Here is a 26101-nt window from a genome sequence, read left to right on the forward strand (position 1 = left end):
GGAGGTCAAGCAAACTTCAGAGGAAACATCAAAATGATCAGCAGACGCCTCTGATGAAGACTGGCAGTTGTCAGGAGATCAAAGTGGATTTCCTGAAGCACAGTTGTCTGGATAACTTAATCTAGAGCTGGGTGATATGAATCAAAACTCAGACATTTTTTCTCGAACTGTCGATATACAATATTAATCTCGATATTTAACTCCATAAAGTCTGAGCAGAAAGATAATTCTGAGTTAAATTTGCTGATGAAAAATGCAACACAGGCTTATTTACAGTATGAACAGCTGCACAATATGTGCCACTTTTGGCTTTTTCTGCTCTAAGAGACAGCACGTGTGAGTGAGATTTGTAGTGTGTCATGTTTAGATGAAGGTCTGGGTTAGAACACACTCAGACAAAGCTTTTTATGCTGTACTGAGAAATAACTAAAGCAGCAACTCCTAAAATGAGTATTTTAAAACAAAATAAGCTACACAATATATATCTCAGAAATATAGAAACATTCTAAAGGACACTGTTTGACTGTACTGTATGAATAATATGAAATACTTGTATGCTGTCTGATTATATAAATAAAAAAACAAAAAAGAAGATACGTATATCTCAATATAGGAGACGAGAAAATATAAAACTCAATATATCTTGAGTCTTGATATATTGCTCAGCCCTAAATGAAACCCTGACATATTATTCAAAAAGAAGATTAAATTAATCTTTCTAGAACGTCTTGGTTTATTCATAACATAGTCTCCTTTCATGAGATAATAAAGGCTTGAGACTTAAACATTAGTCAGTGAATTACTCTCCATCCGCCTGCAACCACATCAGCTTCCTAAATGATGCCATCTTCAATGAGAAGAAATGTAATAATGGCCCTCTTGGATTAGATTAGGCCCTAATGTTCTTCCTGAGGACCAACTGTAGTAAATGAGTAGAACTCACCATGGTTCCAATCACTGACTCCAGACACGCTCTGTGCAGCTCTGGTGACAGGAGGGAGAAGTTTCTTTCACACCAGGCTTTCACAAAATGATCAGCAACCCACCTACAACAGTTAAATAAGAAAAAGACCAGATGTTTAGATGCATCAATATATCGTTCATTGATCTCCTTGACAGATTTGGTACATACTCTGGATGTAGACTTAACATCCAAAAAACTCATTAACATGTTTTTGGAGCCTTTTTGTGCATTTCTGTTGTTGTTTTGTGTACTTGCTGTATAAATATTGTTTAGTTTTTTGTTTTACATCATTTGTGCATTTTTTGTATCATTGTTTTTTGTTGCCTTAAGTAGTGTGATTCTGGAGTCATTTTGTATCTTTTTTAGTGTCGTTTTTTGCATTTCTGTTGTCTTTTGTGTATTTTTTGTATAAATATTTAGTTTTGTGTATTTTGAGTCATTTTCATATTTTTGTTGTCATTTGGTGTGTGTGTGTGTGTGTGTGTGTGTGTGTTGGGGGGGTGAATCCATTCTAAATTTATGCCACCAGTCCATCCACGTGTACCTAACTTTCACTAAACGTATCTATTGTCAGTAGTTAGATGTAGAGGCAGGTGTGACGTGAGTGAAGCTGCAGTAATCAGGTGACCTTCACTATGTAACATGTAAACACTTAGATCTGACTGTAACACTACAGTCACTACCACCCTATGGACGGATGTCGTGACACAGACTGTAACCGGACTAAATGGTGGTCCGTTATACACACACACTCACATACCTCACATAGACGGTGATTGATAGTGAAGCCCACCTGATCGGTGTGTGTGTGTGTATGTGTGTGTGTGAGACTCTCTACCTGGGACTCTAATCTCCTCTATTGGTTCTCACACACACACGCTGCGGATAAATGTGCAGCTTTCAACACAGCAGCCATTGCCGTCAATCACTTCCAGGTGAGCTCCGTCCGGTCTAAATAGCGAACGGTCAAACTAACATGAAAATAAACGTTTTGAAACGTCATCACCAAATAAGGCACAAACTCTGGGTATTTGGAAGCCGTTGACAAAGTTTCAGGTTGAACAGGCACCGCATCGGGGAGATATTTGCCCCACGCACGCGCCCGCATGCACACGCCCGCACATACAGTAAAAATGTCCATTTTACTCAGAGTTCTGTACCGATCTATGTGGCTTCTAGTTGCAGTCCCAGATAAATAATTTCATGAGTGGAACAGGAAGATTTCACGATTCATTTGGAACAGGAAAAAAAACTAGAATTAAATACAGTACCTTAATTATCAGTAAGGAGGGAGGAGGTTTGTCTCTCGCTAGCCTCAGAGATGATTATTACAATTAAAAAATATAGCCTTTTTGTGTGACAGTGGATATGAAGCAAAGTGGATAGAGATGAAGAGCGAATGCAAGGGAATCCCAATACAAGCAATGATTAGGGATTATAAACTAACCATGACTTATCTGAACCCCTTCACCTCACTTACCTTAAATACTTGGTTTGAAAACAACTACATTTATGGGACCAGGTTAAAAATCTTAGTTGGATTGCATTGACACAGAATTCAAACCCAACCTTTAAACACCGGGTCATTAAAGGCTTTAACACCCACTGTAACATAACAGAGGTAGAGAGACCACAAACTACATCAGGGAGAGATGGGAAAAAGAGTTGAATGATAAAATAAGCGATGAACAATGGGAGAACATGTGTGAAAGTGCCTCCTTTACTTCCTGTTCCATGTAATGGCGTGAGCTGGAAGAATCATGTCCGCTTTTTTTCTACCCCTAACACACGTTACACCAATGGGCCGTACATGTTGGAGAAGTTGTGGGAATGATGGAGAGGACCATCACCACATTTTTCAATATTCTGGGAAAATATTTGAACATATTTTTGGGCAGAATATTCTATTAAGATGCACAACACTTAATCAGAAGGAACGACAGGACATGATAGATACCTGCTGAAAATATTGATTGCTTCAGCAAAGAAAAGCAATAACTGGTAAATGGTTACAGTAGGATGCTCCTACAGTAGATAACTGAGTTGAAGTTCTAAGGGAGATTTAGGAAATGGACCTTCTCACTACGCCTATAAAAGGAGTCGCACATATCAAACGGGACAAAACTAATGTATCCTTATTTATCTTCCATGTTCATCTTCCAATATGTCTGTAACTCCATCACACATAAAGGTAAATATGGTATAATAATAAAGCTCCACCTACTCTCTCAGAATATAAACAGATCTGCTATACATCCTATCTGGTGGACATGTCAGCTCCTCTAAATAGTCACAAAGTTTGTCGGGTTTGGGGCTCGAACATAGAAACCAGTTCAATTTGTTTTCTAGGCATCTGCATCCTTTTATTCTGATGCTGCATTTAACTACTGTTATAATAATAATAATGGATATATACAGTATTTATGTATTTTAAGGAAAAACACCCCAAAAAAAGAGATAATATAGAACATGACAAATTTGTTCATAACAAATATTATGTTTTTCTGATGCAATATTTTTTATATTTTTTGTGCTACTAGTGAAAAACTAATAAATAATAAATGATTACCAGACACAGAGCCAAGCTACAATAGCCTCATGTAAAGAATTTTTAATATCCAGCAGTGGTGAAATAACCCAAAGCTGGGGTCCAAAATCAAGACAAAGTATTTTACATCATCAAACTGATTTTTTCTTACATTCCCACATGTAGTTATAGGTCAATGACAATCTGATCACATTACAGGGAGCTGAGACATATGCTAAGTAGTTTACTGAAGACCCAAACATGTTCCAGACCCAAACACACACTGACTTTGTGACTATTTAGAGGAGCTGACATGTCCACCAGATATATAGGATGTATAGCAGATCTATTTCATTTTAATTTGAAGCTGGAAATGCACCAAATAGCAGGTATGAATGTAAGCAGCAGCAGCATGCACTGACTACACGCAACAAATTAGTAATTGTTTGTCCAATGTTAATCGTTATTGTATACTGTATATACAAACCTAATGGCAGTGAACTTTGTTTACTGGTAAACAGATAAACGTGTAGTTCTGTTTGTCTTAAATCAAGTAGAAGCTGCAGTACTGACAAAACCAGGCTTTTCTTCAGAGTGAACGTTTTAAAGGGATCATCCACTGTTTTACAAGTTTGATCTTTGACATTTCCTTATTACAACTGTTTTTATTCTCTTTCTGTGAACAAAACGTTCACATCGACATATTTAACTTAAAAGCCATTAAATGATGTAAAAAGCTACTAAGATGTAAAAAGCTACTAAATGATGTATAAATCAGGCTGAATGTTTCACTCTATTAGAAAACAATGGGATGTTTACAGGCAGTGGGACTGTGACATCATCAATCACATGATTTCAAGATGGAGGAACATAGGCTCTAAAACTGTAAAGTAGTCCTGTTTTTACAAAGCTAATTACATGAACATGTGTTTTGTTAGACATAGATCTACTAATAAGTACATTTTAAAGATTTTAGGTCATATTTGTAAAAATCAATTCATCAAAAAGCTTCATATTCTGTGAAGTTTTAAAGAACAGTCATTTCATTGTGTTGCTTCTATAAAAAAAAACTACTGCAGCTACTTTCTCTTTCTCTGTACCAGGCTACAGGACATGTACTTCAGGATCCTCACCTCTTGCAGAGGGTGTGCAGGTTCTCCAGGCCTAAGGCATGTGTGAGGGAGAGGCACTCCAGTATAGTTCTCTGAACTCCATCAGCAGGCTGCAGTCAGAGGAGTAAAGCAACAAACATATGAGTAGGTGTTCACACAGGGACCCCCTGCTGGGTCAGGTGTATGTAGGCACTGGAAACCTATGATTAATGAAGCCAAGAACAAATACTTTGTTACTGTACTTAAACTCTTCAGCCCCAGCCTCTTTTCTCTGAAAAGCTCATACCCATAACAGATAATGCTTTTCTAAGTTTCAACATGACCTACTGTACATGGCTAATTTTTGTTCAGACTGAAGTAGAACCCTTAGTGGTTATAGATGATGTGACATTTTGGAAATATATGATAATGAGTGACAATAAATCATGTTTTAAATACTAGAGATTTACATCAAATATAAAACCAATTTTCATTATTGAAGGCTATAAAAGCAGAAATAATTGAACTAATGTATGGACATCAACTGCAGCAAGTTTAGTGATAATAATAAACATTAGACCAAAGATAAACATGTTTTAATACAAAAAAATCAGGTGGAAGCCCACTTTGCCACAACTGTGCCAAAGTTTTCCACAAGTTTGAAAACAAGTGTATAACTGTAATATGTCAGTCAAATTGATTCCGATCATTGTTAGTCTTACGTTTGACCACTAGGTGTTGCAATTTGGCTCAAAATAAACTTCTATTTTTATTCAGGTTTCTGCGGTGCCCTGCGTCATGCTTTGACCAATCAGAATATTTGACACAGTGTTGTAAAGCTCAGAGCCTGTAGAAATTGGTGATATCAAACACTATGGGAGTGGCTTTGACCCTGGCCAATCAGAGCCGAGTAAAGGAGGGACCGGCCATTTTATGCACGCGCACTATGCGCCTCATTGGACAGATTTCTCGACTGAGAAGTGCTCAGATGTATGTAATGTCTTACACACATGACTGAATGATTTGGATTTATCAAAATATGGAGTTTTATGCACATTGAAGCAACTTTTGATAAAAATTAACAAAGGTAAGACACTATATGTCATCATTGTTGACTTTTTCCACTGTGTATTTTCTGTTTTTGTGGTGTTGTTTTGGTACGTAACATATGTATTCTCATGTTACAGAGATCTGTGTTTATTTTGTGACTCAGAGCAGTGGAAAAAGGCTGAGTTTGCTGAGTTGTTGCCTTTTCCCTCTTTATACATAATGTCCTGGTGTGTGTGCTGTGAATGTGGGTTAGCTACAGTTTTAGCTTCTATAGCTTCTTAGGATTACAGAGAGGTATAGAATGTGTGATTTCATTCATTCTTTACAACATTTAGACCTGTGAGAGTCACGGAGGGTGAAGCTGCCCCCAATGGTGGGTCTGTTGGGGTTGAAGAGGTTAATTAAAAAAAACAAAAACAAAAAAAAGTTAAACAGTTTCCATGATAAAGAAATGTTGCTACAACACAAACAGTTGGATGTTGGTTTGATATATTTGTTAAAGTTTATTATTATTATGAGGGGGAAAAAAGATAAATTGGAAAGTATTTAGATTTTTTTATTTACTATTTTTGCCACATAAAAGTACTAAAAATTGGTACCGTTGAGTACCGATACTGATTCACAGGTAAGATTGGGTACCGAAACGCAACCAGACCGAATAACAACAAACATTTTGGTGCCTGGATATTTTTTTACCGCCCCTCAGTTGTTGATTGTGACGTCAGTGTCGCGACTCATTGGCAGATTCAGCACACCTGTTGCTCAACACTGATAGCGAGAGGATAAAGTATCAGTTAAAATGTGAAAGGTTCCCATCCCTAGTGGTGAGAGTGTGTGTGATATTGTTTCAACAAACAAATTCATAATTCATAAACAGCTTTGTACCTCCAGTGTTCAATGTATATATAAATGTAAATAGTTGAAAAAACATGATTGTTGATAAATATTTTCTTCATGTTTCAATATTATGTTTTGTGTTTAAAGTAAGTAAGTAAGTAGTAAGTAAGTAAGTAGTTTATTTATAAAGCGCTTTTTGCAGATAAAATCACAAAGTGCTGTACAGAGTTGTGGTAAAAGTACAAGTGCAACACAATAAAATAATAAAACAAGAGTGCGTAAATATCATAAGAACAGCAACATTAAAGGACGAATAAAAATTAAAATCCAGTAACTAAAAGCTTTACTGTAAAGTGAAGTCTTCAGCTGTTTTTTTTAAAAGTGACCACACAGTTGAGCTCCCTGAGAGACTGGTGCAGGTTATTCCAGAGTCTGGGAGCTACAGCCTGGAACACCAGGTCTCCTCTGGTTTTAAATTTAGTTTTTGGGGTCTTTAGGAGACCCTGACCTGAAGACCGAAGGCATCGCCCTGATGAGTAGGGGCACAACAAGTCCGAGATATATTTAGGGGCCTGAGAACTAATATTTTACATTCTATGCGAAACTTAACTGGAAGCCAGTGCAGAGTAGCTAGAATGGTGGTGATGTGGGATGTTCTAGAAGCACCAGTTAAAAGTCTGACAGCAGCGTCTGAACGATCTGGAATCTGTTTAGGGTCGACTTATTAAAACAAGTAAAAACAGAATTACAGTAGTCAATACGAGATGATATAAATGCATGTATGACCAGTTCTAGATCTGATCTTGATAAAAGATGCCTCACTTTAGAGATATTTCTCAGGTGGTAAAAACAGTTTTTAGTCAATTGACGACAATGTCCCTCCAAAGACATGGACTGATCAAAAACAACCCCAAGGTTTCTGAGGCTGGTTTTAACAGATGAGCCCAGATCACCAAGAGAGTTTTTAATTAGAGGATGTTTTTATCAGAGTTTATGTTTTGTTTGAATTTATCTGGAGATAATTTGATGACAACCAGTTTTTGATACAGGATATACACATATAAGATCTCGGATAAAAAGTGAAACTCTGAGTCATTAAAGGAGCAGTACAACTGGATATCATCAGCATAAAAATGATAAGACACATTTTTAAAACCACGGATCAACCGACCAAGAGGCATCAGATACAATAAAAACTAAACAGGAACCAGAACAGAGCCCTGGGCTACTCCACATGACAGGTTGGACATATTAGACATTACATCATTAATAGTAACATTAAAGGTTCTTCCATTAATGTAAGAGGTAAACCATTGGAGAACAGTACCAGAAAACCCATCTCAGATGTAAGTGGATCAACCAGTATACTGTGATCTACTGTATCAAAGGCAGCATCAGATCAAGTCAAACTAAAACTGTGTAGCGACCAGAGTCAGTGACATCATCACGTCACTAGAAACTATCAGAAGATCAGTTTCAGTGGATTGATCTAAAACCAGATTAACATTTATCATAAATATCGTGTTGTTCCATGTATGAGGTTAGCTGCTTAGCAACCATATTCTCTATGATTTTAGACATGAAGAGAAGCTTAGATATGGGCCGGTAGTTTATAGGCTCCCCCGGATCAAGATTGGGTTGTTTAAGAATGGGGTTTATTATCACATGTTTAAAAAAGCTGGGGAGCGAGAAAGATAAAAGTGAGAGGTTTATCAGTTTTACCACTCAAGGACCAACAACATCAAAAATGTTTAAAAGCAGAGAAGTAGGAACAATGTCTACAGTGCTCGATGAGGGTTTCATCTTTCTACTAAAACCTGAACATCCTGTAGGCTGACAGGAGTGAAGGAGGACCATGAGCTCACAGGGGCTGATGCACTGCACAAGCTAACCAAGGGAGGAGTGATGCTAGCCCTGATATCTTGTACTTTATTTACAAAGAAATTTAAAAAATTGTTACAGTCCTGTGTGTGTACAGGCACATGGGACGGTGAGGGTGCAACAAGATTTTCAATAGTATTGAACAAAACCTTGGGGTTTCTCTTATTTTGCAAAACAAAATTAGTAAAATAAGCAGATTGGGCATGCTTTATTAATTCATTTAGCTCCATTATCTTTTCTTTAAGATGGAGTCTGTGCACCTCTAGTTTAGTGGTTTTCCACAACCGTTCCACTTTTCGGCAGCTTCTCCTAAAGCTAAAAATAGCTTCATTCATCCACGGACAAGGTTTCTTATTAGAGCCTGGAGTATTTTTAGCTGGTGCTACTGTGTCCAAAACAGACAGACAATGGCTATTGAAGTTTGTCATAAAAGTGTCAACATCATCACAACTAGCAATAGTAGTTGGATCAAAAGAGGCAGAAAATCCACTGATTGCTGCTTCATTAAGAATGCGTCTCCACTTTTTCACATTAGAAGTAGTCTGTACCAGTGTGATTGACAGATTAAATATGATACAGCAATGGTCGCTTATTTGTAAGTCTTCAACACCTAGATGGTCAGTCATTAAACCAAAAGAAAAGACCAAATCTAAAGTATGACCTTTAGTGTGTGTTGGACCTGACACATGTTGCACAAAGTGAAAAGAGTCCATTAGAGACATCAGCTCAGCTGCCATAGGACAGGAGGAATTATCAACATGTAGATTAAAATCACCAAGGATTAATACACTCTCCAGCTTAACAATAGATGACATAAACTCAGAGAATTCATCTAGGAATAAATGAGCAGGACCAGGAGGTCGGTAGATTAAAACACAGTAAAAAGAGTGTTAAAACTCCTCTGCAATCTGCTCATCAAAATGATCATATCAAAAAAACAAAATAGATAAAATGTTCAAATCACAACTGTTCACAAGGGTCTTGTATTTTCTATATTTAGAAAGATTTTGGATCAATGTGTTCTGTGTGTATTTACTAAATATAAGGGAAAAAAACATTTCAGATTTTTGTATTTTGTTACTTAAAACACAGTTTTAACACGTTCCACTACTGTAAATATGTGTATGTGTATAACCTTTTAGGTTAGGTTGTAAGGATTCTAGGAATGTAAAATATTTGAAGACACTCCAATAAATGACATCAGAATGAGAACAAATACAGATTCAGGTTCTGACTCTGACTAATGCAGTCCTCAGAGGGTTCATGGGTTGTTTGGCTTTAGTTGTGTTTTATAAAACATCATTTTATCACTTTGTGTAAGATTCAGAAAAAAGCATCTATACATGTAACTGCTAAACAAGGCAGATCCCTCATGAAATGTGTTCATTTAAAACTGGTTGCTGACCTTAGGGAAGAATCGACAGTAGTCTCTGGTCAGAGCCATCTCCACCACATCGTTGAGTCCCAACAAACCCAGCATGTCAGCAGCCAACACCACCTGACTGTAGAACAATAACTATTATTATTATTATTATTATTATTAGGAGGTGTTAAAGCTCCAGACTACTGTGCACACAAGACTTGTTTCAATAGTTGTGGAACTCAAATAAAAAAATTTTAAATATTAATTAGAGACTTTTTAATCAATTTATCTAAATTAATTAGCCTAGAAAAAATTGACACAAGAAGCAACATTTTTCCAATTTAAATGTGTTTCAGTAAATGACTGAATCACTGAAAACAATAAATGATCTTAAACAACTAGTGTTTATTAATTCCATCAGAGTGCTAACAATGTGTAATATTAATATATAATATTATGATCGCATTGTTCACAAAATATTAACTTACATTATTCATGCTTTTCTGGATTTTTAATAAACTTTATAAAACAAATGTGTTTTTGTATTAAAAAGGCTAAATTTCAGCTGTCCTCTGATTTAGACCCACAACAGCTGCTCTGTATTGATGAAGTCCACACTGAGACGGGAACGTATGTAAAACCTCAGGAGAAGGAGTGACACTGCAGACAGTAAAGAAATATATTTTATAGCATGAGGAGGAGGAAGGAGAGAGTGTGAAGTGAGGAAGGATTTTGATGGAAAATTACTGCTTATCAGAACTTTGTTATGAGACTGAAATCAAACGGGTTTCTGTTGGCACTGATGAATATGAATACAGCACTAATGGTCTGTACTGCGAGTATGTAATCTAATCTACAATGAATATTGCAGTCATCATGTAAAAACACATGAAAAATTGTATACATGAACACACATTTGATAATATGATGATATAATAATTCACACTCTGCAACATCGCGTGGACATCGGGGGCAGTGCCTCTGGATTGGCAGACAGGGGTGGTGGTCCCCCTTTTTAAGAAGGGGGACCGGAGGGTGTGTTCCAATTATAGAGGGATCACACTTCTCAGCCTCCCCGGTAAGGTCTATTCAGGGGTACTGGAGAGGAGGGTCCGCCGGATAGATGAACCTCGGATTCAGGAGGAGCAATGTGGTTTTCGTCCTGGCCGTGGAACTGTGGACCAGCTCTACACCCTCAGCAGGGTCCTTGAGGGGTCATGGGAATTCGCCCAACCAGTCCACATGTGTTTTGTGGACCTGGAAAAAGCATTTGACCGTGTCCCTCGGGGATTCCTGTGGGGGGTCCTCCGGGAGTATGGGGTATCGAACCTCCTGATAGGAGCTGTTCGTTCCCTGTATGACCGGAGTCAGAGTCTGGTCCGCATTGCCGGCAGTAAGTCGAAATCGTTTCCGGCGAGGGTTGGACTCCGCCAGGGCTGCCCTTTGTCACCGATTCTGTTCATAACTTTTATGGACAGAATTTCTAGGCGCAGTCAGGGCGTTGAGGGGGTCCGGTTCGGGGGCCTCAGTATTGCATCACTGCTTTTTGCAGATGATGTGGTCCTGTTGGCTCCAACATACCGTGACCTTCAACTCTCACTGGATCGGTTCGCAGCCGAGTGTGAAGCGGCCGGAATGAGAATCAGCACCTCCAAATCCGAGTCCATGGTTCTCGACCGGAAAAAGGTGGAGTGCCTTCTCCGGGTTGGAGATGAGGTTCTGCCCCAGGTGGAGGAGTTCAAGTACCTCGGGGTCTTGTTCACGAGTGAGGGAAGGATGGAGCGAGAGATCGACAGGCGGATTGGTGCGGCGCCTGCAGTGATGCGGAGTCTGCACCAGTCCGTCATTGTAAAGAGGGAGCTGAGCCAAAAAGCGAAGCTCTCTATTTACAGGTCGGTCTACGTTCCAACCCTCACCTATGGTCATGAACTTTGGGTCATGACCGAAAGAACAAGATCACAGGTACAAGCGGCCGAAATGAGTTTCCTCCGTAGGGTGGCTGGGCTCTCCCTTAGAGATAGGGTGAGAAGCTCAGTCATTCGGGAGGGGCTCAAAGTAGAGTCGCTGCTCCTCCGCATCGAGAAGAGCCAGATGAGGTGGCTCCCTAGTGAGGCGTTCAGGGCACGTCCCTCCGGAAGGAGGCCCCGGGGAAGACCCAGGACACGCTGGAGAGACTATGTCTCTCGGCTGGCCTGGGAACGTCTCGGGGTCCCCCCGGAAGAGCTGGAGGAAGTGGCCGGGGAGAGGGAAGTCTGGGCCTCCCTACTGAGGATGCTGCCCCCGCGACCCGGAAACGGCTAAGCGGGAGAAGATGGATGGATGGGATAGATGGAATAATTCATTTGAAACAGTATTTAAATAAACATCACTTAGTCCAGAACATTCCAGAGAAATATAAACTGAACAGTGTAAAATATTTAGAATATCTGTGGATATCATGAAATAAACAGAACAACTGATGAAGATGATGAATTTAGTCTCAAATAGTTTTTCTACATAATAGTTGATAAGTTAGGTCAGACGATGCTATCTAGAGCAGCGCTTCCAGCCCCGCCCACATCCTCTACCACAGAGTGGTCGACTGTCACTACAATCATTTATCACTGACTTTGTTCATTTGTCACTCATGGATTTATTCATTTTGGTTCTGAACCAAAATGAATGTCAGTGTGGATTGGAAACACTGTTTTCTCCACTAGGACCATTGTCCCTGATAGCTGCTCCATGTTAGCATTGAGATGCTAGCTGCTACATGCTAGCATTGAAGTGCTAGCTGCTACATGTTAACATTGAGGTGCTAACTGCCAGATGTTAGCATTGAGGTGCTAGCTGCTACATGTTAACATTGAGGTGCTAACTGCCAGATGTTAGCATTGAGGTGCTAGCTGCTACATGTTAGCGTTGAAGTGCTAGCCGCTACATGTTAGCGTTGAAGTGCTAGCCGTTACATGTTAGCGTTGAAGTGCTAGCCGCTACATGTTAGCGTTGAAGTGCTAGCCGCTACATGTTAGCGTTGAGGTGCTAGCTGCTACATGTTAGCATTGAGGTGCTAGCTGCTACATGTTAACGTTGAAGTGCTAGCCGCTACATGTTAGCGTTGAAGTGCTAGCTGCTACATGTTAGCATTGAGGTGCTAGCTGCTACATGTTAGCATTGAAGAGCTAGCTGCTACATGTTAGCATTGAAGAGCTAGCTGCTACATGTTAGCATTGAACGACCGTGGCTCAGGTGGTAGTGGGTCGTCTTCTGATCGAGAGGTTGGGGGTTCGATTCCAGTACCTGACTATGTGTCGAAGTGTCCTTGGGCAAGACACTGAACCCAAAGTTGCCCCCAGTGGTCGACTAGCGCCTTGCATGGCAGTCCTGTCCCACTGGTGTGTGAATGTGAGAGTGATTGGGTGAATGAGCTGATATGTAAAGCGCTTTGAGACTGCTTCAGTGGTGATAAAGCTCTATATAAATCATGTCTATTTACCATTTACCATTGAAGAGCTAGCTGCTACATGCTAGCATTGAGGAGCAAGCTGCTACATGTTAGCATTGAGGAGCTAGCTGCTACATGTTAGCATTGAGATGCTAGCTGCTACATGTTAACATTGAAGTGCTAGCTGCTACATGTTAGCATTGAAGTACTAGCTGCTACATGTATAGCATTGAAGTGCTAGCTGCTACGAGTATAGCATTGAGGTGCTAACCGCTACATGTATAGCATTGAGGTGCTAGCTGCTACATGTATAGCATTGAGGCGCTAACTGCTACATGTATAGCATTGAGGTGCTAGCTGCTACATGTTTAGCATTGAGCTCCTAGCTGATCCAAAAACTCTTTCTCTAACAAGTTTTACACAACTGGGCTTTAGTTTTGCATCCAGTGTTTTTTATTTAAACTAAAATTAACGGCCATGAAGCACAGCAACAACGACTTCACTGGTTCTCCTGTTTCTTGTGTTGTAGTCTGTGCATCAGTATTATGGTATACTGGGAACTAATGCAATGATAAAGGTTCCACGGTGCTTGGAATGTAAAAAAAACAAAACAAAAACCGCATTTTTTTTTTGTGCGTTATTTTCCTAAAATTAATTAACTCACTCAGTGCCATTGACGAGATATCTCGTCATTTCAAATCCAAACGTTCAGTGCCATTGACGAGATAACTCGTCATTTGCATTTTTTCACGGGGATTACTACAAAACACTCTGGCGGAGGACCCTCATCAATATCTAAGGTGTGGGGTGTTGTAGTGACCAACTGTGTCCTGAAGATGGCAGCAGTGCACCTTTAGATGTGAGATTAGATTAGCCACTGATGCTACCCAGCAAAGCAGGAAGAAGCAGGAAAAAGGGACATTATGGTGCTACAGAGTGCAATTGTGGCATATCCAGCAGCTCACAGCTCCACATACTAACACAGAACATGTGTGGACTTGAGTGGATTATTGATAATGTTGTGATCGTGAGATAAAACCATCAACTAACCGGGCCAAACGGGTCATCCCTGCGTGTCGAGACGTGGGGGGAGGAGGGGGGGTGTGGAGGTGGGTACAAAATACCCCCAGCCTGTGAGCCAGATAGCAAAATAATAGGTGACATGTAGGAGGTAGCAGCGCACCTTTGGATGAGAGATCATCCATGCTCAGCAGAGCTAAGAGGGAGAGAGGAAAGTCGTTTACGAGACAGACAATGGTGCTACGTGCAGAGCTGACGTTCCCAGCAGCGCACACACCGACCAGAGAAAGTGTGGAATTCATGGATAATGTGGCGATTGTGAGATAAAACCATAAAAAAACAGGGCAAGCAGTGACACTCTGCATGTCGGGGAGGAAGATGAAGTTACGTGTGTGCAGACTGACGGGAGAGAAAGTTGGAGGAACGCCAAAATACAGTAAGAAATCCATTCAACTCTGACCCAGATAGATAAATAATAATAATTTTGCCATCATGTTTTATATAAGGAGACAATGTTCAGATGTTAGAGTTGTCACTAAAGCAAAAAAAAAAATAGATCCAAATTCACTGACAGGATTTTTTAGAAAAAGGCTTTTTTCTCAGCTTTTTGCTCTGAAACTGAAGATTTGTGTAAAACTTGCTCTATTCAACAGCTGATTTTTTGATGAAAGTAGAGGCTTCAATCTTTCAGAATCTGGTGTCAGATTTCAGATAGTCATAGTAGAAAAGATTCTGTGGTTCTTTAAAATCAGTCAAAATGCTCAAACACAGCTGGTACTGAGGGGGTAGAAAATCTGAGAATGGCTGGCACTGAATGAGTTAATCACAATTACTGTAACATGATAAAGTCCCAGCTTTAATAATAATAACCAAAAACAGACAAAAAGTGCAACATTTGGCACGCTAAATTAAAAACTGCAGACTTCCTCTTGGATTTATGTTGTTGGTCCAGATTACATTTTTGCTAGTCATGATCCACTTGGGGGAAAAAAGTGAATAACTGCATTATTTTTTGAGTGCATTGTTTTTCTGTAATTAATTAATTAATTGCAATAAAGTCTCAGCACTAGTTTCAGTCTGTATTCTTAACATTTTTACTTCTGTAGACAGGCGGTACCTGGCACTGGCTCCACTTGGTAGATCCACAATGGCTCCGTACATGAACTGGAGCAGGATTTCCATCTCATCTGGGCCTAAACTGGAACATTCAAACACATTTTCTTGCAAATACACGACTACACGAGCTATCATGGAATACAGCCTTTGTGTCTGACAGTCATGTCTCCTTTCATTAGCCTCGGATCAACGATGCTGAGGCAGTGACACAAATCTCTCTACCCGAGGCTGTAAGTGTGTGTCTGAAATAAAGCTGTACAAAACTGTGGAAAAGGCTCAATAAGGTATGATGGAAACCAGTGGTTCTCAACCTTTTCGGGCCCCTGACCCTCCAAAATAAAGGTCTCAGAGAGCGGGGACTCTCTAAAATAAAGGTCCCAGAGATCGGGGACCCCCACTGTAGCTGAAGGTGGTTGAACACAGACATGAACATTGAAGAACAGTCATGTGGAGACAGGACCATCTATAAGGGGGAATAAAGGGGAGAGATTTTTGGGGTCCATCCATAAAGTCAGTAAAATGATGGTTTATTGTTCTATGAATCTGTGATAACCACATTTATTTATTCATCTGAATAATATCCACTGTTATCCAGGAACGTTTATTATTATTATTATAGTCATCTTAAAGATGGAAATCCTGGTTTTAATCATAAATAAAAATGGGTTCAAAGTGACCAAAAATGGTGGAAAACCACAGGAGTTGGTTAAAAGTTGTAAATTATAGTGGACAAAAACAGACTGAAAAAGTGGCAAAAAGGGTTTAAAGTGTCAATATTGGAACAATTATTTTAAATTGGCAAATAATGGACATGACAAATGGTGAATGTGGTTAAATTGGAAAAATTAATCCTGAAATATGGTGAAAAGAGGTTAAAAGTGACAATAATAGGTCAAAATATGTGACATTAGGTGTAAAAGTGGTGGAAAGTGTTCCTAAGTGCTGAACATGTCGTAAAAGTGGAAAACATTTGCAGAAAAGACATAGAAATGTGATGTAGAAGTGTCAGAAATGAAAGTAATGTAGCAAAAATACATTAAAAGGAGCAAAAATATGGCAAGAAAAAGTGATGAAAATAGGTTAAAATATGGTGAGTTTGTGTAGTTGCAGAAAAAGGGTAAAAATGAGCTCAAATTGTTCAAATAAATATTCCTAGTGTCTTGAAGCAATCTGGCAACCCCTTCCCAAATGGGGTCCTGACCCGACGGTTGAGAACCAGTGATGTAAAAGATTAATAGTGAAGTGAGTGATGTATTGTCCCACTCCTACCCTTGCAGAGTGATGCAGTGTTGTGAGCTCTCCATCCAGCTCCCACTGAGCATGGCTCTGAAGTACTGGGAGCGTGCACACAGGATGGCCCTGGAGAGACAATCAAAGCAGACATTTGTGTGTCAGGGCAAACCTCAACTTAATATTGCATCTGCTGGGACTGAGTGGACTTAAGTGGCTCTGAAGTAACACATCACAGTCTCACTGTTATACTCGCTGAACTCAACTCTACGCGGTGGTCACCTTCTCATTAGAGCTGTAACTCACCATTATTTTCATAATCGATTAATACGTTTCTTTTAAACACAGTTTATCTATAAAGCACATTGAAACCCTGCTAAAGATGATTAAACTGAAATAAGTGTCTCTCACACACAAACCTTTGTAGAGCGCACAAACTGCGCGCACACACAATTAAAACATATTTCAAGGGCTTAGTAAATGTAACAGTAATAAAAAGGTAATATTACTTTAAAAAGATGACTAAACATCAATTTGATGAGTATCTGGGAGGGTGTAACAACATGTATTTGTAATGAACCGTTTCGGTACAGGACGTTCGGTTCGAGTACAGGGTTGTGCATCGGTGAGTTCACGGAATGAACGGAAGTTGCGTGTGTTTACATGTGCAGGCTGTGTATGTCATGGCTAACGCTAGCGATTAACCAGAGCTGGAGGCCCCTCCCCTGTCGCTAAAGTCTGTCTGTCAGACCGTGACCTCAATACAGAGGTACGTATCGAACCGTGATTTTGTGTATCGTTACACCCCTGATATTTGGGTTAACTATATCAAAATTCATGAGTACAAATGAAACTGGAATCTTTGTGTGAAAAGTAAATATAAAAGGTAAGTTTATTTAATCAAAAAAAGAATGACTTGACTGACAGATTACATTGTATAAATATATTATAATAATTACTGTATGCTCAGTGATATCTTTGAGAATAAACTATGGATAGCAATCAGTTTCTAGAACTACAGTTATTACTCTGTTAAACTTAATATTATTTGTAATTTGACTAATCTACTGGTGGAAGTGACATCATTCTGTAGTTAAACCTATGCTTCAAACCATAACAGAGTTATGAGTACAGTGAAAGTTAGTTAAGTTGTTATACTGGGTTCTGTTCACTCTTCATCCTCTGTCTCATGATAGAGAATAAATACGTACTTTAATATGCACTGTTTAATTAAGTGAATGTGGAAGTGTTTTTGTTGCAGAGTTGTTTTAAAATGATTTTCTGAACAGCAGTGGCAGAGCAGTTATTCTGTTAGTTTTATTTTTGATTCTTAAATCAGTACACTATACTGATCCTCATGGGAACACCTGACGGGGTAATAGTCAGGTGGTAAATAATTTGGTTTTTTGTTCTTTCAATTCTTTGTTCGGTTTTAAATTAGTGAAAGTGTTGGGAAGATTTGAAACAGTTACTTCACATGTCGGTTGATTTTAAGGTTAGAATTACATCCTGGAACTGCAGACGGCTACAAAAAATAAAAAAGGTCAAACAGGTTATGAACAGGATCAAAACATTACATTCTTTCATGAGGATGAGCTTAAAGTGAGGAGGAGGTGGAAGGGTTAAAAATCTGTCAGCTCCCTTTATCTCGCTCTCAGGAAGGGGTGTCGTGTCTTTGATCCATGACTCAATTCCACTACAAATTCATAACATTATCACAGATAAGACAAAGCAATACCTGATTATTCAGGGGAGGAGTCTCGTATTTCTTACTATATCTTCTTTATCTGCTGCTTATATTATGGCAGGTGATTTTAATTAAGAAAGACAAAAGTTATGGAGTTGACCAGTCACAGCCAAGAAGCAGAGGTTAATTCATCATTTCATGAAAGAAATGAGTCTAATTGATGTTTGGAGGGAAGATAATTCCAATGGGAAACAATATTCATGTTTCTCTGATACATACACACCAGTCATTCTATTCTTTTTGGTTTCAACACTACTAAAATGTAAAATAAAGGAGGTTTCCTATGACGTCATACTCCTGTCAGACCATGGCCCAAACTCTTTATTCTGTTATGATCCCAGTTTGTCCAGTGATATTCCTAAATGGAGATTTAAAACAAAATGGTTGTCAGATACTGGCTTTGTCTCTTTGATGAACAGATTAGATATTATTTTGAAACAAATACGATAGAAAGTTAAAGGAGTATCAGATGGGAAGCGTTGAAGGCCTTTATTAGGGGAGAAATAATTAACATTACTAGCGCTAAAGCCAAAGAAACCTGCAAGAAAACCAAACCATTAGAAGCAGAAATAAAGAAACTAGAAGAAGAATACTACCAGTCAGGCTTTTTAAAATACCCACCAAAGATCAAGGCCGGATTAGCAACACCAGGGGCCCTGGGCACTGAGACTCACCAGGCCCCTTCTCTAACCTAATACGCACACCAATTATTTTATATATATATATACTCGCCTTTCCAGAATAAGAAATCAAGCACTGTCATCTCTCTCACAAATTACACAACAACAATGAAATAAAAAAAATCATCACAGCCCAGTGCATGGCTAAGGATTATGACAATAAAGTGTTCACATTAAAGCACCCAAGCAGAACCTCCACCAGTACTTCTCAAATGTTACTGACTGAAGATATAACAATGCCATCACATAACACAACTGAGTGCAGGTTGCATTCTGTCACCAAGTCAGCTGGATAACTTAACACTGCAAAAAAACAAATATGCAGCACTATAACTCTCTGCATCACACCACAATGAATTATGCAAGATACATGTTGTGCAAACAGCATAATAGAATAAGCAAAATACATGTATTATCTGCACAATCATAAGAGTTTATAGTGGCCTACTCACTTCACATAAAGCACAATGGTTCTTACCTTTAGAAGTTCTTCTTTCTGGTCTTTTTCTTTGCAAAGTTGCAAATCAAGTCCTCAAAGTCCAGCTCCCTCACCAGCTCAGATTCTATGGCCATTAAGGACAGTGCAGAAAGTCTCTTCTGACCCATAGTTGTCCTGAGTTCATTTTTTATTCTTTTTAGTTGTGAAAAGGACCTCTCTCCCTCACAGTTGGATACAGGCAGTGTGAGAAAAAGCCTGAGAGCAACAAATACGTTGGGGAAGGTTGTCTGGAGTCCATTCCTCTGCACAATCTGCAATAGATTTGCAGGTGTCTTATCTTGCTCAGTGCTGACAAAAGACCTAAACTGGATCAGCTCATCAGATAAAGAATTATCCAAGTCAGATGGATATGAAGATGAGAGAGCATTGGCCCGTTTGAAGAGATCAGTGTCCGCACAGTCCATGTCAAATAGGACACCAAAACGATCATTAATGTCTTTATAAGCATCCAGCCGTTTCTTCAGTCCTGACAGCAAACTGTCAATAATCACATTGAATGTCTCAACTTGGAACTTTTTACTCCCAGTGAGCACCACTTCATTGTCAACTGTCTCATCATCAAAGGTTTTTCTTTTACTCACGCGGTGGGTCTCGGATTGGTAGGCCTGTGTCACACCTGTTATGGCCCGGGCAGATGTCTCAAAGTCACCAAATTGTCCTCTTAGTAATGCAACATAAGTGTGCAGTGACTCCAAAAGCCGCACAGCAGTCATCAGGTCCATCTCTCTCTTCTGTAAGCTGTTGCTTGTCAGCTTGAATCGTTGCAGCACAGTGTCCCAAAACATGGTCATGAGCGCGGTCTCCAGCTTCTCAAGCTTGTTACACAGCGCAGCGGCCTCCCGCCTTGTGTCCCGTCGCTCTTCATCGTCCGAGGCTACCATCTGTAAGGAGCTTGCTATTTTAGCATAATTTTCAGAAAGAGCTCTGGTGGAGTCTCCTCGGCAGCTCCATCTTGTACAGGAGAGGGATTTTAGCGTCAGTGAGATGTCTGCAGTGAACACCTTATTCCATCGGTGGGTGGAAGCAGAGCAAAACGCATATAGTGATTGAAGGAAGTCAAAAAACTGGCTTGCTCCCCGACAGCTATTTTCCACACTATTCACACCAACCAAGTTCAAAGAATGTGCGGCACAAGGAATGTAGTGCATTAGTGGGTTGTTCTTCTTGAGCTGAGCTTGCAATCCATTATATTTCCCTGACATGTTTGATGCATTGTCATAAGCCTGCCCACGGCAGTTAGAAAGATCCAGCCCCAAGTCACTGACCATCTTGATCACACATTCAGCCAGACTTGATCCAGTGTGACTGTGAATTGGTTCGAATCCGATGAATCGCTCAACCACTTTTCCTGTCTCACTCACAAATCGGAACACAAAAGTTAGCTGGTCCACGTGAGACATGTCAGGTGTAGAGTCTACTATAACAGAGAAATACTTCGCCTGCTGAAGTTCTGTAGCAATGGCTTGCTTTGTTTTTTCTCCCATTAAATTAATAAACTCCTCACATATAGTTGATGACAAATATGAAGGCTTGCCACGACCCTTCTGACCATACTTCTGCAAATGTTCCTTTAAAAACGGATCAAACTGTGCAAGCAGCTCGAGGATTCCCAGGTAATTGCCATTGTGAGGAGATCCCAAAAGTTCATCATCTCCGCGGAAGGGAAGCCCCCTTTCACTCAGAAATTTAATCACGGCAACTACACGCCTCAAAACATCCTTCCAGTACTGACCTTCTGCTTCGATCTGTCTCCCAAGAGAAGCATCAACAGTGCCCAGATGTTTGCTGCGATGTGCAAGTGAAAGCATGCATCTTCGGTGCTCCCCACTCATTTCATGCTCCGTTATTCGCTCCGGGTGTTTCCAATCGCTAAACCCCGCAATAAATGCATTGTTGCATTGTGAAAACACTTTGCAAGGAAAGCAAAAAATATCTCCCGTTGATGGTGAATATATAATCCATTCTCGTGGAATAGCTTCCCCATTGTAAATGCGCCGGGTCAGAGCGTCATTAGTAAGGGAGCACGTCTTTCCCTCTGCGTCGTTCCCCCTCCGTGAAGCAGGATATTTAGCCGCCCGATTTTGAAAGGCTGAGATTCCTTTAAATAAAATTTCCTTGCGGGTGCTTTCTGTAAGCGATCCCCATAGTGCAGGGTCTTCAGATATTGAGGAATTACCTTGTTCCGCTTGCTCTTCATTCATAGATGCCGCTTCATTTTCTCCGGTAAGGATAGTTGCCGCCGTTAGCTCAGGCTGGGCATCACTGGTAGAAGGCGCTTCCAAGCTAACATTGCTGCTGGCTAGCTCGAAACCCTCCTCTTCAATTCTAGCTTTTTTGAAAAAGCTGTTAATTGGCATAACATTTTTAATAGCTGTCGCTTCCTTTTCCTCCTTTTCTTTTTTCTTCTTGCGCTTTGCGTGTCCGCTGGGCTTTTTGTTGATGCTGCTGAGGTCCATTTTCCACCACTTTCCACTACATACACAATATATGGAAACTATGGAAACCACCTGCTAAGCCCCACCCACCATTATCATTAGCCAATCTACACAATGCATTGCCACCCGCTCCCAATCATTACCTGTCAAGTCAACAAACTGACATATAAGGGAGACAATCACGAGAGTCAATTTCTTGTAGACAACCATTATTTTATTCTGATTGGACCATTATTATTTCTGCCGGCAGAGGGCCCCTCTATGCCCGAGGGCCCCTGGGCACGTGCCCAGGTTGCCCATATGGTAGATCCGGGTCAGCCAAAGATAAAACTATCTTCAATAACAGCTTTATCAAGCTTATTATGGCTTAAACAGATATTTAATGATCAGGGAGAACAGCCTGGCAGAGTGCTGACATGGCGCATCAAACAACTTCAGAATGAAACATTTATAGTCTCGTTGTATTAAGGACAGATTTGTGGCATGTGATGGATTAGCCTGGGGACATGTACCTAAAATTGCTTTATTTTATTTTTTCCCATATAATGAACCAGAAAGGACTGATTCACTGACCTGATTCCAACCAACATTTAAAATAACTTGAGGATGGGGTGGAGGTAGACATACAGTATTTGTTCAACACATGTAATTGTATTTTCTTGTGTTCCTCTTATGTTGTGAAAACAATAAAAAAATATATATAAATCTAGTGGAATAGTAATGAATAGCACGTACCACGTTCTCCAGAATTCAGTGAAATGACTCGGTTCCACCGAGTAAAACAAATGAAATTGTGCAAACGTAAAATAGTAATCTACGTTGAAACGCCTTTGAAACAATATATCACGACTATGTTTTGATAAATTTAGAAATTACTTTTGGGGCCCCAAATGGAAAATTGGGCTCCGAGTGTCGATGCGTACACATCCATCACAATCTGTTCACAAATAACAGGAGTAATGATTTTAACTTGTGTACACAACAACAAGAAAAACAACAACAACAACAACAACAACAACAAGAAAAACAACAACAACAACAACAACAACAACAACAACAAGAAAAACAACAACAACAACAACAAAGTGAGGGCGTTTTGAGTCCGGCCTAAAAAAGGCTCAGACGCCCACAACATAAATATTAATACCAATATATTCATTGATTAGGAAACCTAACAATGTAACCAAGAGATGATGAACTAATTATATGATAGATAATATTTATTAGTGTATTTTACAGCTGATTTAAGACATTAGAGATGCTAACAGAAAGCTAACACAAGAGGAATGTTTTATAAGGTTATTTATTAAATGCTCAGCAATTGGGATTAAATGTAATAGAAATTCAGTAATTGAGAATGTAATTGTAATTGACTTTTAGGGAGAAAATAATAGCTGTAATTTTAATTGGACAAAATGTCAATGTAATCATAATTGACAGACAGACAGACACGCACACACACTCCATCATTACTGCTGAGTCTCCATGGTTACAGACTCCTGCCTCTGCATTAGACCACCCACTGGTGCTGGAATGTATAACATGCTAAACATAACAGATGTACCTGTGGCAGGAGAACACCTGCTCTGCTACTTGGATAGTGATGTCACATTGTTCCCTCCTCTGATAGAGACTCAGCAGCTCCTGTCCCAGCCTGGAGGCGGGCTCAGGGACGTCAGGGTCTGCACAGAGATCAATGTTGGGTTAGGGCCAACTATCACTTTAATTATGTAATTGATAATTAATTACCATTATGATGTAATTATAATTGTAATCGTAATTGAAAAAAATCTGTTGCTGTTGTAATTGAATTGTGATTGAGTTCAGATAATTGACTTAGTAATTGGCATGAACATAAACATTCGTCATTTACAATGTAGTTACACACAAAACTATAGAACCGTGTTATAGTTCTATGGCTTATACATAGGCATGTGTAGTTAACAATTATTAAAATATGTTTCATATCAAGTTTACCCATTAGTTCTCTTTGGGATCATTTTACTATTTAAAAATATAAATCTACGGGTATAGTGACAGAAAAAAGGCTCAGACGCCCACACCATCAATATTATTACTAATACATTTATTGATTAGGAAGCCTAAAGAGGTAACCAAGACATGAGAAACTAATTAGATGATAGACAATATTTTTTAGTGTATTTTACAGCTGATTTAAAACATAAGAAAGTTACTGCAGTTGACGTCTGTTCATTAGTTCAATTAGTCCAGGCTTTGCAGCCTTCTCTATTGAGAATTGGCTTTATATTTGATGTAAATCTCTTGGTTTTCTAGGGTGACTACAGAGTTCTGTACTTAAAACATCATTTATTGTCACTCAGTTCAGTATCATATACAGAATTTCCAAAATTTCACATCAACTGTAATCACTAAGGGTCCTACTTTAATCTGAAAAAGTGTTATGGGTATGTGATTTTTGGGGCTGCGGCTAAACAGGTCAGGAGTGACAATAGGACTCCAAAACAATAGTGCTAACAGGGATTATAGTCTATACCAGTGGTTCTCAAACTTTGGCTCTAGTTACCCGTTCTCTTATTTCTGAATCCAAGTCCCCCATTTGTCCTTTGTTCTTTAAAGAACCTCATTTTGTAAATAAGTGAAATAAACAGTATTTAATGCCGTGGTTCTCAACCTTTTTTGGATCGTGACCCCATTTTGATATCAAGAATTTCTGGCCACCCCAAAGACATTTTTTTCTAGAAATAGTTTTTCATCTTGTTTGAGCTCAGATATTTTAGTTGAACTAGATTTATATTTCACAAAGTGAAAGTATAGTGATAAAGATGTATGAAGGTACGTATGTTGCAAAATGTGAGAGCTTGTAAAATGGGATGTGAGCTTGTGTATAAAAAATCCACACGTGAAATAAATTTAATGTCAAAAATGATGATAAAAACATGATAAAAAACCTGTGAATAAATGTTACATTACAAGTTTGCAGCTTTAACTTTGTGTAAATATCAGTTTATACATTTTTTTATTATCATTTGTGACATTAAAAATTATTTCACGTGTGTGGATGTTTTATACACAAGCTCACATCACGTTCTACAAGCTCTCACATTTTGCAACATATCTACCTTCATAAAGATGGTGTGTTGTTTAAATTAAAAAATAACAAAATTTCAAGAATCTGTTTTCATTTTTCAGAAATTTCAGGTGACCCACATTTAAACTCCAGGCGACCCCAAACTGGGTCCCGACCCCAAAGTTGACAAACACTGATTTAGTGTCTCCTGAATAGTTTTTGTAATTTCTGGTCATATAACGCTTGGAGGGGACCAACACTGACTCTGTATTTGTTCATTTTCCTCTCTCTCTCTCTCTTAAGTACCCCCTGTGCTGCCATCGTGTACCCCTATATGAGAAACACTGGTCCATAGCATGATGGAGAGGCAACAGATGGAGCAGACAGACACGCTGTGTTTACCTGATTCCTTGGATCTATGGGGCTCAGCAACAGGTGAACCATCCCCTGTGAGGGTCGTCTCCACTAAGCCTGGGCTCTGCTCTTCTGTGTACACTCTCCTAGCAGTGGATGAACACGTCATACATCAGCAAACACATAACTGTCAAATATGTCTTTGTTTTGTAGTCGCAAATTATAAAACTCAACAAAATCATCTGTGAATTTCTTTAAAAAACACTTTTGCTTTTCCCACTCGAGTGAAACAGTACTTTTAGATGCTGTCTAGGCTGTTTAGAAAATACTGGAACTTGATTATTAGGAGCTTTGTATGTTAACATGATGCTTTTTAATTACCAATACTGAAGAAACTTTTTGACATTTAAACTCTGCTATTTTGACTGATGCTAACACATGGAGTCAATGCAAGAATGGCAATTTTTCACTTATGGAGCCAATAAATCATTGTTGAAAACTAACTACCAACATCTCCATCCTGTCTAGATGCAATTTGTGAGTGTTGTGATTTTTGTCTCCATAATTTTGAAAACTGTTCCTCCATTTTGAAATCTTGTGATTGATGATGTCACACGGCCCCATTGCCTGTAAACATTCCATTGTTTTCTATTGATTTCGGTTGATCTAAAATGTTGATGTAAAACTTTTGTTTACAGAAAAAGGATAAAAATAAAAATAATCTTTGACAGCAGGAGGCGACAGTTCCAACTCGAGGTTTGGTAGCAGACCATAAAGTAGAGAAGAAGAGCTCTCCTAAGGAACCTTTAGTCTTCCTTAAACAGTGCGCTGACA

The 26101-nt window shown here is 39.3% G+C and overlaps 1 protein-coding gene across 5 annotated transcripts in view; it reads right to left on the reverse strand.

The window, feature by feature from the left end:
- Positions 1-26101, reverse strand: part of btbd8 (BTB domain containing 8) — a 69989-nt gene that overhangs the window by 32611 nt on the left and 11277 nt on the right. For all 5 annotated transcript variants that reach the window (XM_028444391.1, XM_028444388.1, XM_028444390.1 and 2 more), the window contains 7 exons: positions 25316-25413; positions 23429-23546; positions 16543-16632; positions 15275-15355; positions 9756-9852; positions 4625-4713; positions 944-1046 (listed from right to left, as the gene is read on the reverse strand). In XM_028444391.1, the coding sequence (XP_028300192.1) occupies positions 944-1046; positions 4625-4713; positions 9756-9852; positions 15275-15355; positions 16543-16632; positions 23429-23546; positions 25316-25413 (676 nt within the window). The remainder of the gene's footprint in view (positions 1-943; positions 1047-4624; positions 4714-9755; positions 9853-15274; positions 15356-16542; positions 16633-23428; positions 23547-25315; positions 25414-26101) is intronic.

Source organism: Gouania willdenowi, chromosome 4 (genome assembly GCF_900634775.1).
Source record: "Gouania willdenowi chromosome 4, fGouWil2.1, whole genome shotgun sequence".
Taxonomy (NCBI): domain Eukaryota; kingdom Metazoa; phylum Chordata; class Actinopteri; order Blenniiformes; family Gobiesocidae; genus Gouania; species Gouania willdenowi.